At 41.2% G+C, this 12256-nt stretch overlaps 1 protein-coding gene across 1 annotated transcript; it reads left to right on the top strand.

Annotated features, from left to right (window-relative positions):
* Window positions 1-240: 240 nt before the first annotated feature.
* LOC134656033 (acid-sensing ion channel 5-like) lies at window positions 241-10381 on the top strand. The gene is made up of 7 exons (XM_063511549.1): window positions 241-446; window positions 650-859; window positions 6374-6545; window positions 7652-7779; window positions 8459-8624; window positions 9148-9328; window positions 10185-10381. The coding sequence occupies exons 1-7, from the start codon at window positions 241-243 to the stop codon at window positions 10379-10381; spliced, it is 1260 nt and encodes a 419-aa protein (XP_063367619.1).
* Window positions 10382-12256: the final 1875 nt, after the last annotated feature.

Below are 12256 nucleotides of genomic sequence, written 5' to 3'. Positions count from 1 at the left end.
GTAGTCATTTAGGTATATGTACGTGCAGATAAATACTAGAGGCTCGCTAGCCAAATATTGTAATAACTTATTTCCTTAGGTACCTACCTATTAACTTTACGTGTGCACAGAAAATCAAAAATATTTTCTAGTATCAAAACTATAATTCCTACTACACCAAGTGTGGCCAGCCCAAGATTTTTTTGAATTTCCCGCCAAAAATTTGTGTAATGTTTCAGTAGCCAGACTCTATAGTTGACAATGCGTACAGTAGACCCATCCGTCTGGTCCAAGAAGGTCCACCGTCGTAGACTGCATCTGTCTCGTCCGTTGAGGTTCGGTTCACGATGGGGGCTGGAGGCCCGCGTGAGGGCCAGCTTCAGAGACGCCATGGCGGAGTTCTGGAGTAACTGCTCCGTAGAAGGAGTAAGAAGGATCATTAATGAAGACACACCGCAATGTGAGAGGTACATTACTAGCAAAGTTATGTCGTAAGCATAGTCATTTATTGATTAGTTAACAAATCATAAATTCAATGCTACTCAAGAGAAGCCTGAAGAATCATAAGAACATCGAATGAGTCGATATGCTCTGGTCAAGTAGGCAGCAAACTCACAACACACTCTGACCCGAGCTTTAAATATATGTACTAAATGTTTAATTGTTCCAGATATCGCTGGATGCTGCTAGTAACAATCTCCGTAGTGGCCGGCCTCCTGACGGTCTCCATGAAGCTGGCGCAGCTGGTCACGGAGCCCCCCCTCGTCATCAGCCTGCAGAGCGCCCAGCACTCCATTGAAGACCTGGCCTTCCCAGCTGTGGCGTTGTGCAGCTTCAACGTAGTCAGCCAAAGGAAATTGGACAAAATTTCAGCTGACATGTAAGAATCTGAAAAGAAATGTCAATTTAAAATAAATCTTACAACTATAAATCACACAATAATGGCTGCGGTATACTTAAAGCAGCCGCGGAAGCGACGAAATTTCACACCCTTCGTCCAAAAACTCTTCCTTTCACGGTCGCTAGACGTTCTGTCGGAACGCTCACTACAAAACAATTAAAATTCACATTGTGTGGAGATTCCAACTTCGCAAACCTCAGGACGAATCCGGACTTGACTGTAAGGTATTAGAAAAAGGAATCATACGGCAGCGTTGTGGGCGTTGCAGACTCGACGCATTCCTAAGGGCCCGGCCACATGTCAGCGGTGCGGCGCCGCCGCCGCCGCGCGGCGCGGCACCGCAGAAATCTGCGGCGCCGCAAACCGTTCTGCGGCGACGCCCGCCGCAACGCAAAATTTTGCGGTGCCGCGCTGCGGCGTCGCAAAGCGGTGCGCGGCGCCGCGCGCGGTGCCGCAAAGCGGTGAGTTTCGCCGCGCGCGGTGCCGCCGAGCGGCGTGCGGCGCCGCAGATTTCTGCGGTGCCGCGCCGGTATTTTCTTTTGAAATGATTTGCATCTTCATTCATTATACGAAGATATGGGTTCACACAAAATTTTCTTTTCAATTGTTTTTTTATTTCTGCGCCTTCTTAATAGCGCTGGCAGTACACCGAGAAATTCAGTAAAATGCTGCAAATGATGTTAAAGGTATGAAAATCGGTACGATTGCTCTTTAGGATATTTGAAACAATTTGACCCGAAGCACCATTAAAAAAAAACGAGTTATCTTTTTTTTGTATGGAATTTAAAAAAAACTGTTTTGAAACCTATCGTGTGTGGTATTAAACGAAAGGGCTTTCTGAGCCGATTCCAAAAATATCTTATCATTACATTTCAGTCATTTTTTTTAGGGTTCCGTACCTCAAAAGGAAAAACGGAACCCTTATAGGATCACTCGTGCGTCTGTCTGTCCGTCCGTCCGTCTGTCACAGCCTGTTTTCTCCGAAACTACTGGACCAATAAAGTTGAAATTTGGCACACATATGCAGGGATCGGATACCGGTATTTTTTGTATGGGAACGGAAACGGTATTTTTTCGTTCTTTGCTAATTACTTCATTTCTAATTAGGCAATCTAATAATACGAAGTCGTAACCTATAAACACAACTGAGTTCTACATTTCGAGTATAAAATAATTCGAAAAATATGGTTACTTCTAAGTTTTTGCAAAAAACCGGTTCCGATCCCTGCACATATGTAAGTTTGTGACCCAAAGACGAACATGTTACGTAAATAAATGAATTTTAAATATGAAGGCCACTTTTGGGGGGTAAAAGAGAAATTTAAAAATAAAGTTTTTCAAACTATATCGTTTTACATATCAAATGAAAGAGCTCATTTTGAGAATCTCGAATATATTTTTTTTATAATTTTAAGATAAATAGTTTAGCAGTTATTCAAGAAAATAGGCAAAAAATGACCATTCCCCCCCCCTTTATCTCTGAAACTACTAGGTCTAAAATAATGAAAAAAATACACTAAATAGTTCTTAACCTATAGATGACAGGAAAACCTATTAGAAATGTGCAGTCAAGCGTGAGTCGGACTTAAGTACTAGTTTTTGATCCGACCCCTACGGGTTTTTTAAAGACATTTTACTCACTTTTCAATAAGTTGAAATTTGGCACACATATGTAAGTTTGTGATCAAAAGACGGACATGTAACGTACACAAATGAATTTTAAATATGGAGGCCACATTTGGGGGGGGGGGGGTAAAAGAGCAAATAAAAAAATAAAGTTATTCAAAATATATCGTGTTACATATCAAATGAAAGAGCTCATTTTGAGAATCTCAAATAATTTTTTTTTATATTTTTTAGATAAATAGTTTAGCAGTTATTCAAGAAAATAGGCAAAAAAATACCATTCCTCCCCTTTATCTCCGAAACTACTGGACTAAAATTTTGAAAAAATTACACTAAATAGTTCTTTACCTATAGATGACAGGAAAACCTATTAGAAATGTACAGTCAAGCGTGAGTCGTACTTAAGTACTTAGATTTTGATCCGACCCCTACGGGGTTTTTAAAGACATTTTACTCACTTTTAATGAAGTTAAAAATTGGCACACATATGTAAGTTTGTGACCCAAAGACGGACATATATGTAAACAAATGAATTTTAAATATGTAGGCCACTTGTTGCGTCTAGTGCCTAGTTCGTAGTATTTAGATGAATCCAGGAGATCTAGACTGCTGAATAAAACGATAGCGGACTGTAAACACTATTTTTAATTACTGGTAGTTACAAAGATATTCTTATAATTTATAATTAATTTGGACGCGACGCGATATGTGTGCGTTCCGCGAGCCGTTATTTTGATTCTGCTCATCCCCCCGCGGACCGGTCCCTGGGCCCGTCCCCGGCTAACCGGTCCGGTGACGTGACGGTGGACGTCATCGCTGTTGCTGTGGAGTCAATTTGATGCGGCGGCGGTATTGTTACCAACACCACTTTTGGGAGGTAAAAGAGCAAATTAAAAAATAAAGTTTTTCAAACTAGGATATCGTGTTACATATCAAATGAAAGAGCTCATTTTGAGAAAAGTTTGTAAATTTCTGTACCTAAAAGTGTTTCAAAATAAAGTTTATTAATTTAATTATTAAATTAACTTTGGAATGATCATTTTAAGATAAATAGTTTAGCAGTTATTCAAGAAAATAGGCAAAAAGTGACCCTTTCCCCCCTTTATTTCTGAAACTAGGTACTGGGTCTAAAATATTGAAAAAAATACACTAAATAGTTCTTTACCTATAAATGACAGGAAAACCTATTAGAAATATGCAGTCAAGCGTGAGTCGGACTTAAGTACTTAGTTTTTGATCCGACCCCTACGGGTTTCTTAAAGACATTTTACTGACTTTTCATTAAAAAAAACATATATTATTGTTAAAAATTGTGTAATGTGCGGAACCCTTGGAACGCGAGTCCGACTCGCACATGGCCGGTTTTTTTTTTAATTATAATAAAAATAATTTTCAAAACATACCAAGTTTGGGCTTCTCCAGATACAATACCGTTCAATATTTTTTTGTAAAATATACCTCAAATTAAACCTAATATCCTATGAGGATATTAGGTATCTAACCCTAAGAAAGCAATTTTGAAAATAATTACATGAAGTACTTTTTTTTAATTTTTCAATTTTACAAAGTGTGAAGTGTGATCGTGTGTGTGTGTATCTCTGAATTAAATATTTAAATAGAAAGCATAAAATTTAAGTAAGTAAACACAACTAACACAAGTATAACATAAGTATAACGGTTTTTCCAGAAAGTCGCTTATATCTCGGAATCTATAAGTCGTAGTAAAAATTATTTATGTAAGAATTAACTGAAAAATCTCACCTTTAACCCCCCCCCCCCTTTCCCCGAGTTCTCCACTCCCACTCATGAGAACTTTTTCTTACTTAAAGCTTAGATATTACCAAAGGAACATGTAAACCAAGTTTCAATACTCTTATTTACCCGAATGACATTATGAGTATAATTCGGCAGGGGTATTATTACACTTTGTAAAATTGAAATAGTATTTTATGCAACCGTTGTTTAAGAGGGGTCAAAAAAGGCGAGTGGCGTGAGTAACAATTTGAGGCGAAGCCGAAAATTGTTAATAAAGACGCCACGAGTATTTTTTGACTCAGTTAAACAACGTTGCATACAATACTTTTTCTACGACCAAGCACTTACTTACCTTGAAAAAAAAAATTGTAAATTTAACAAATATTTTTCGTTCAACAAAAATAATAATTTAAACAAGTGGAATCATATAGGACATATATGTAGGTAAACAAACCAAAAGTATACAGCTAAGATACGCGACCCGGCCACAGCGCCCCGCGCCCCACGGCCGGATGGTCAGCGACACCTTCTAGTAACTCATGAGGCCCTGGTACTTGCTCTTAGTAAAATTACAATTTTGGATAGTTTTTTTTCTCGATTTTGCCCACAGTAGCCTATGGAGACTAACAAGCAACGCTAAGCGGTGTTCGTAGTCTATGGATCTTGCTATATTACGGGTGTCACATGCGCGTTTCTGACTTCTGAAGGAATTTTATTGTTTCTACTATAGAACCTAATGAATATTTTGTAAATTGGCAGCAATGCACCTAGTACTCATCAATCAATTAAAATTAGGTTGGCAACAATGTATTTCATACAATATTTTTTAAGTGGTGATTACACGAAGTATCGTAAAAGTACCAAAAAGATACTGCGTGTATACACAAATACTTTTTTGGGGAATAGACTAGACTTGTCTTGACAACTATAACATAGGGGTTTAAAGGTGTGTGTATGATGACCTTTTAAATGACAATTAAAGGTACGGGAGTAGAAAAAATTAAAACAAATACTAAATGTAAATATTTTCAAAATTGCTTTATTAGAATTAGATATGAGGATATTAGGTATAATTTGAGGTATATTTAACAAAAAAAAATTTAACGGTATTGTATCTGGAGAAACTCAAACTTGGTATGTTTTGAAAAATATTTTTATTATAATTTTAAAAAAATGACTCAAATGTAATGATGTGATATATTTTTGGAATCGGCTCAGAAAGCCCTTTCGTTTAATACTACACACGATAAACAATTTTTTTTTAAATTTCATACAAAAAGAAGATGACATCATAACTCCTCTCGTTTTTTTTATTTGTTGGTGCTTCGGGTCAAATTGTTTCAAATGTCCTAAAGATCAATCGTACTGATTTTCATACCTTTAACACCATTTGCAGCGTTTTTTGGCGAACCGCTATCGCTATAACAACAGCAAGAGCAGAACACGTGTGAAGGGATCCATGTCTGATTAAACAACTGGTAGTCGAATTTTATTCTTTACTATGCAGCGTGGCATCGCACGCGGCGCCGCACGCCGCTTGGCGGCACCGCGCGCGGCGAAACTCACCGCTTTGCGGCACCGCGCGCGGCGAAACTCACCGCTTTGCGGCACCGCGCGCGGCGCCGCGCACCGCTTTGCGGCGCCGCAGCGCGGCACCGCAAAATTTTGCGTTGCGGCGGGCGTCGCCGCAGATTTCTGCGGTGCCGCGCCGCGCGGCGGCGGCGGCGCCGCACCGCTGACATGTGGCCGGGCCCTAACGATTACTAGGATTTGCCTCGCAAAAACTCGCAAAAAATAGCTGTCACCCATTTCAGAGATGACTAATTTTCTTAATAGGAAAGCCAATTATTGTGTCATGTTTACCTTTGATACGAGAGGAACTAAATTAAGAACCAAACCAAAATATGAATGACTCCAAGTCCAAGCCATAGTGGACCTGAACGGTGTTCTCTGCCACCATTCGTCGGAAGTTGCTAATTCCTGCCGCCCTTCTGACCCTGGCGCTGCCCAAAATAGACCTCCAGTCCATTTCGAACATTATCTCTCTCACATCGATCCTAAAAAGAAACTGCATTTTAGGAAGCTTATGCTCGAGTTTAGATTGCCTTTCAGAGTCAGCAAGGACCGGAACCTCACCTACTCCTTTGCGGCTATTCGTCAGAATCTGCTGGATTCTGGCGCTTTGCTAACGCTGGCGCTGCCCGTGGTGGACCTTCAGTTCGCACACTATCTCTCTAAGGTTGCTCCTGACGGGGTGCTGAACGTCACGACACTTATGCACAAGGTCAGAATTGTTTTCTAATTTTAATCTTATCAATATTGCTGGTTATGTTTATAGAGCTTCACTTCGTCTCTTCTCTTACCTGCCTTGTATTAATATGCCAGCTGCCAGTATGTCTTATGGAGTTATACTCTGGCAGTTTAAATTTATTAACGATAAAATTTTGATTGGGCTTCGCAGTTCGTTTATCCACAGTTTCAATGGAGGAAAATATGCTGCCACGATTTTTTAGGGTTCCGTAGCCAAATGGCAAAAAACGGAACCCTTATAGATTCATCATGTCTGTCTGTCTGTCTGTCTGTCTGTCTGTCCGTCTGTCCGTCTGTCCGTCTGTCCGTCTGTCTGTCCGTCCGTATGTCACAGCCACTTTTCTCCGAAACTATAAGAACTATACTGTTGAAACTTAGTAAGTAGATGTATTCTGTGAACCGCATTAAGATTTTCACACAAAAATAGAAATAAAACAATAAATTTTTGGGGTTCCCCATACTTAGAACTGAAACTCAAAATTTTTTTTTTCATCAAACCCATACGTGTGGGGTATCTATGGATAGGTCTTCAAAAATGATATTGAGGTTTCTAATATCATTTTTTTCTAAACTGAATAGTTTGCGCGAGAGACACTTCCAAAGTGGTAAAATGTGTGTCCCCCCCCCCCCTGTAACTTCTAAAATAAGAGAATGATAAAACTAAAAAAAATATATGATGTACATTACCATGTAAACTTCCACCGAAAATTGGTTTGAACGAGATCTAGTAAGTAGTTTTTTTTTTATACGTCATAAATCGCTTAAATACGGAACCCTTCATGGGCGAGTCCGACTCGCACTTGGCCGCTTTTTTCTAATGAATTATTCAGAATCAGAACACATTTTGTCACTCTTAGTAAAACTACATAAACTAACTATAACGATCTAAGATCAATTTTAAAATTGATCTTAGTTCGTTATAATTAGTTTATGTAGTTTTTCCACTACTCAATTCTTTGTTCTGCAGCAGAGTAAGCCATGCTGCACACTGAGGAAATATTGAACCTTAAAAATTAAGGGCCATCATATGTTCTTAAAAATGCAATGAGAAGTAACTTTCACCAAATTCCCTGTCCACAGCTAGCCCCAAGTTGCGAGGACGTCCTGCTGAAATGCTCGTGGGCTGGTAAAGAGAAACCCTGCGACAGATTGTTCGCGACCCGCGTCACCTCCGTCGGGGTGTGCTGCGTGTTCAACGGCCGATACGAGTGAGCTTTATATATCATCTTCGTTATGCATAATGATTTTCCATCGTATTTTCACGGAAACATACGAACGTGTCTTGCTATTTCAGTCACTTTACGTATTTCTAGGGATTATGATCGCCACATGTCTCCTAAGATCTTGAATAAGGTCGGTTTAGAAAACGGTCTCTCCGTGGCCGTCAGAGAAGACGTTGACGACTTCGCTTATGAGAGGAAACCTTCTGCTGGGATTGAGGTACGGGTCTACTTCTTAATAGTTTAATTAACGCAAGATAAAACCTACCCGCGTCAGAGCAGCGCGCGGCGTCACCACTGAACGATAATTTTTCCTTTGATAATATCACGCCCTCAGCACAACGCGACTTCACTCGTTAATAGTTTATGATCCCCTTATCCTTCGAAAGGCAAGTGGAGTTGTAAGATGGAGTATGAATATTCCACAAGAACGACAATTTATTTCGGTGGCGTGGCGCGTATCGCAGCTTTATACAGCCTGCATAGATCTGTAAAATTTACTGTTTAAATTATTTAAAGATAACCGCGCGGATTGCTAAAGACGCCGGTTCGAATCCGGCCTTCACCACTGGAGGGTTTCGTCACTTTATCTTTAATATATGACATCTATTTCAGTATTTAAAGATAAATTATGAAATGCAATCGTGCATTCTTACGCCCGTAACAGCTTTTATGATTGTCAGGTGCTGATATTCGACGGGACCGAGTACCCGTTCCTGGAGGGCGGGTCTGTGCGCGTGCAGCTCGCCCCGCGCGAGACCTCATCCTACTACACCATCTCCGTGCGCGCGCAATTTGTCAGCCCAGAGATAGTCTACTTCACTGAGGCTTGGGTGGGTTTATGTCGCTTCATCGTATGTTGTGTACAAAATATTAGCTTAGCACCCGCAGGTACAGTCGACGTCAAAGATATTTAAATTTTTCAGTACAAAAAGTGTAAAAATATTTTTAACGTCGACTGCACATCATACTAATGAGCATGAAGCGTTATCCTAGGCTCTAATATAAATTGGGTGGCAACCTGTCAACCTGTCATGTCTGAAAAGTTGAGATATATCATATATGATAATGTATCATACATTATAATGTATGATCCGGCTGTGGAACGAGCTCCTGCCGAGTTTTCCCGAGGGGCTGCACTGCAGTATGGGTTCTTCAAAAAAGGAGTGTACCTACAGGTTTTTAAAGGTTCGGCAACGCGCATGTAACATCTCTGGAGTTGCAAGCGTCTATAGGCTGCGATGACTACTTACCATCAGGCTGGCCGTATGCTTGTTTGCCACCGAGGTGGTATAAAAAAATATGTGAAAAATAGTCTTGGGTTCATAACTTTATTTTGCATGGTGTTGTTGTCAGCGAGGCTGCCGCATCTCCGAGTCCAGCGCCGCTCCCTCCAGCCGCAGCTACTCCTGGTGTCTCCTGGAGTGTCGCCGTAATGCGGCACTGCAGCTGTGCGGCTGCGTGCCCTACTCGCTGCAACCGAGGCAGGAGCGGGTCTGCACGCTCAACGAGCTCAGCTGCTTGAACAAGCATCGAGGTAACAGTAATAAGTTAGGCATGGCACACAGTAGGCCTTGCACTACCAGTCTTTTCCTAAGTACATAGAAGAGGGACGGGTATGCTATCTCGCCGCGAGATACTGTCGCGCCACTCATGTGCTAGTCCGACAGCTACTGTCTGCTGGGCTGGAGTACTGTGGCTGTATTGCTGATTGTCTTACTCCCAAGAGCATGAGTTGGTCTACTCAACGACCTGCTTGAATAAGCACCGAGGTATCTGTAATAATCAAGTTACTTCATCCCATGCAGATACTGTCTGCTTGAGTGCTATGGTTGTAAGGCAGTTTTCCTGACTCCCTACAGCACCCGCATGAGCGGGTATACTTAACGAGCTGACCTGCTTGAACAAACATCGAGGTAACAGGTTAGTTAGTGCTAATCAAGGTTCCAGCGTAGCAGGCGTGATAATTAATGACAGCGTGTCTCAACCGTCAGCGTGTGTCGAAAAGTGATAGGTGTTTTATCACAATAACTCCGTCCATCATACACCCGCGGATGTCGTCTGCTGTGATGTAAAATTTAAGATCAACCGAGGTAAATGCATCACTTGAGGTAAATGCGTGGTTTAAAGATTTCTTCTAAACAGAACATTTTAGAACTATTGCAACCCTCTCTGTTTGAAGTGTGGTCACTGAACTTTTAATGCAGACGGCTATAAGAGTTATAATATGTTGCGTTCCGAAGATATCTTCAAATGACGCATTTACCACAAGAGACACTTTACCTCGGTTGACCTCAAGTCGATTGTTTAGATTAGATCAACTTCCATCAACAATCCAACATTTCTCCGCCTCCATTTACAACCCCTATATTGATTGTGTATGTATTTTCCAGAGAAGTTCATGTATTACCACCCCACGGGCTACACCTTGGAAGACCGTGACGGAGAGACCCTGAGCGAGGAGCTGCAGGACGCCCTCTTCTGCTCCGGGTGCTGCGCGGACTGCGCCCGACCCGTCTACCGTGTGACAGCTTCTTACGCCCCGTTCTTCGGCCGCCATAAGTCAGTGTTCCTGGACAGATTCACGTGAGTTAGTGATCTCGTGTTTAAGTGCCACTTGCACCATCCCACTAATCCGGGGTTAACCGGTAAAGAGTTACCAGGGTTACCAGTAACAATTGGACACTGGGTTAACGGTTTAACTGCTTAACCCCGGGTTAGTGGGATGGTGCAAGTGGGCCTAAGTTAGCTAGAGGCGCAGTCAAGATGACAATGATACATCGATAAACGCCAAAAGAAAATTTCATTTTTTTCGGGATGACAAATGATACGAAAAGTTACGTGATTATTTCCAGACATTATTTAAGTTTGGATTGGCGTTTTCTATTCTATCAACGATTGTCATCTTGGCCCCATGTGTCCAGTCGTATTCCTTCACGTGAATCAAAAGTCATTGGCTGTTGCAACTTGATGAGCAGATAATGCTATAGTTCCTACTGAAAGGTGAAAGTACTTTTGCAGTTTGGCTAAATACCCCTAGTTTGACAAAAAATCCGTTGTGCACTTCTGCCTTTTGTTTAAGTAGGTATCCTACCCCCTTTAAACAATTAAGTAAGGTAAACGTGGGCATAAACGGGTAAGTATAAATTTTTTGGAGGGCAAGTACTCTCGTCTCGTATTTGTAGACATACTTCGCTCAGACACAGCCAGAAATGAAGAGTTTCGCTCCTTCTGCTCTACCGAACTGTAAGTGCTTGGAGGATATAACCAGACGCCATTAATAGGCGTTCCCCTCTGCCGAAACTCTATGACCAATGGTCATATCATAGATATAATATAGAGTCTGTGCGCAAAGAGAAGAGTCGTAGAATTTATTGGATTCCATATATTTCAAGACTCTTCTCTTTCCGCACAGACTCTAATATAATGATCATACACATTGTATGGACTGACGTTTATCTGACAGCTATTTTTACGTTACGTATACATTTGACGTGCCCCTCCCCCGCAAACATCGGCAGACTGATTTACCTATTACAGACAAGGCGTCTCCGTTTGGTTACATCCTCAAAGTGTAAGTGCAGTATGTGTACAGGCCAAGAGTTGAAGCGACGAAAGTGCGTGTAGACGGTCTTTACTGATAGACACTTCACATTATACTTACTTTACTCTTTACTCCACATTGACCTTAAATGTTATTCGCCAGACACGGCCTGTCCCTGATAAACACGAGCGTGTTCCACTTCTTCTACTCGTCGGAAGACCAGTATCTTTACGCGGTGATGAGTAACTCCGACTGGTACGAGACGATCGGTGAGTATAGTAATATTTTGCATCAGAATTAAGTACAAAAAAACAATGACCTTCGTTTTTTGGGTAAAATCGGACGTAATCGCGTAATAGAAAATAACAGTGTCTTACTGAAGTTGCAATCCAACACCCAGAGAGTGCAATCGTCTTTTCAGCCATAAACTATAGAGAGTAGTTAATACCACCATGACAAGTAGGTAAATATTTAATTTCATATATTAAATGTAGAATTTTACCATATGCATTGAATTTCAGGCTCGATCAGCAGCCAATGCGTGATTCTCCTGGGCATCAGCCTGGTGTCCGTGTTCGAGTTAGTGTTCCACTGCACCGTTAGATGGCGCCACCATTATAAACGGCGCAGGAGACTGCGACAACAAAAGACATTCGCTGGAGCGCTAAGATTCTAGTCTAGAGGTTATTAGATATACTTTCGGTGAACATTTTCTGGGCCCTATTTCACCATGCTGACAGTTGTGACCTCTGACATTGACCAATCACCTTACATTGATGGTTAGTGATCTGCTAACTGCAGAGTTTTACTATTAACATATTTCGTCAGTTTCCACTATTAGTTTATATGCAGCGAACCGAAATTCTTTTACTCATCATCATCATAACTTAAGAGCTTTGCTCTTGTCGGTGGAGTAATCGC

The sequence above is a fragment of the Cydia amplana genome, chromosome 17 (genome assembly GCF_948474715.1).
Source record: "Cydia amplana chromosome 17, ilCydAmpl1.1, whole genome shotgun sequence".
Lineage (NCBI taxonomy): Eukaryota > Metazoa > Arthropoda > Insecta > Lepidoptera > Tortricidae > Cydia > Cydia amplana.
Note: the sequence above shows the minus strand (reverse complement) of the source record. Positions and strands in the feature narration are given on the sequence as shown.

Bases quoted from the DNA above. Each gene is read 5' to 3' on its own strand.
- LOC134656033 (XM_063511549.1), top strand. From the start codon at position 241: ATGCGTACAGTAGACCCATCCGTCTGGTCCAAGAAGGTCCACCGTCGT. The intron at 860-6,373 runs GTAAGAATCTGA...ATTGCCTTTCAG, and splicing joins GACAAAATTTCAGCTGACAT to AGTCAGCAAGGACCGGAACC. The intron at 6,546-7,651 runs GTCAGAATTGTT...CCCTGTCCACAG, and splicing joins TCACGACACTTATGCACAAG to CTAGCCCCAAGTTGCGAGGA.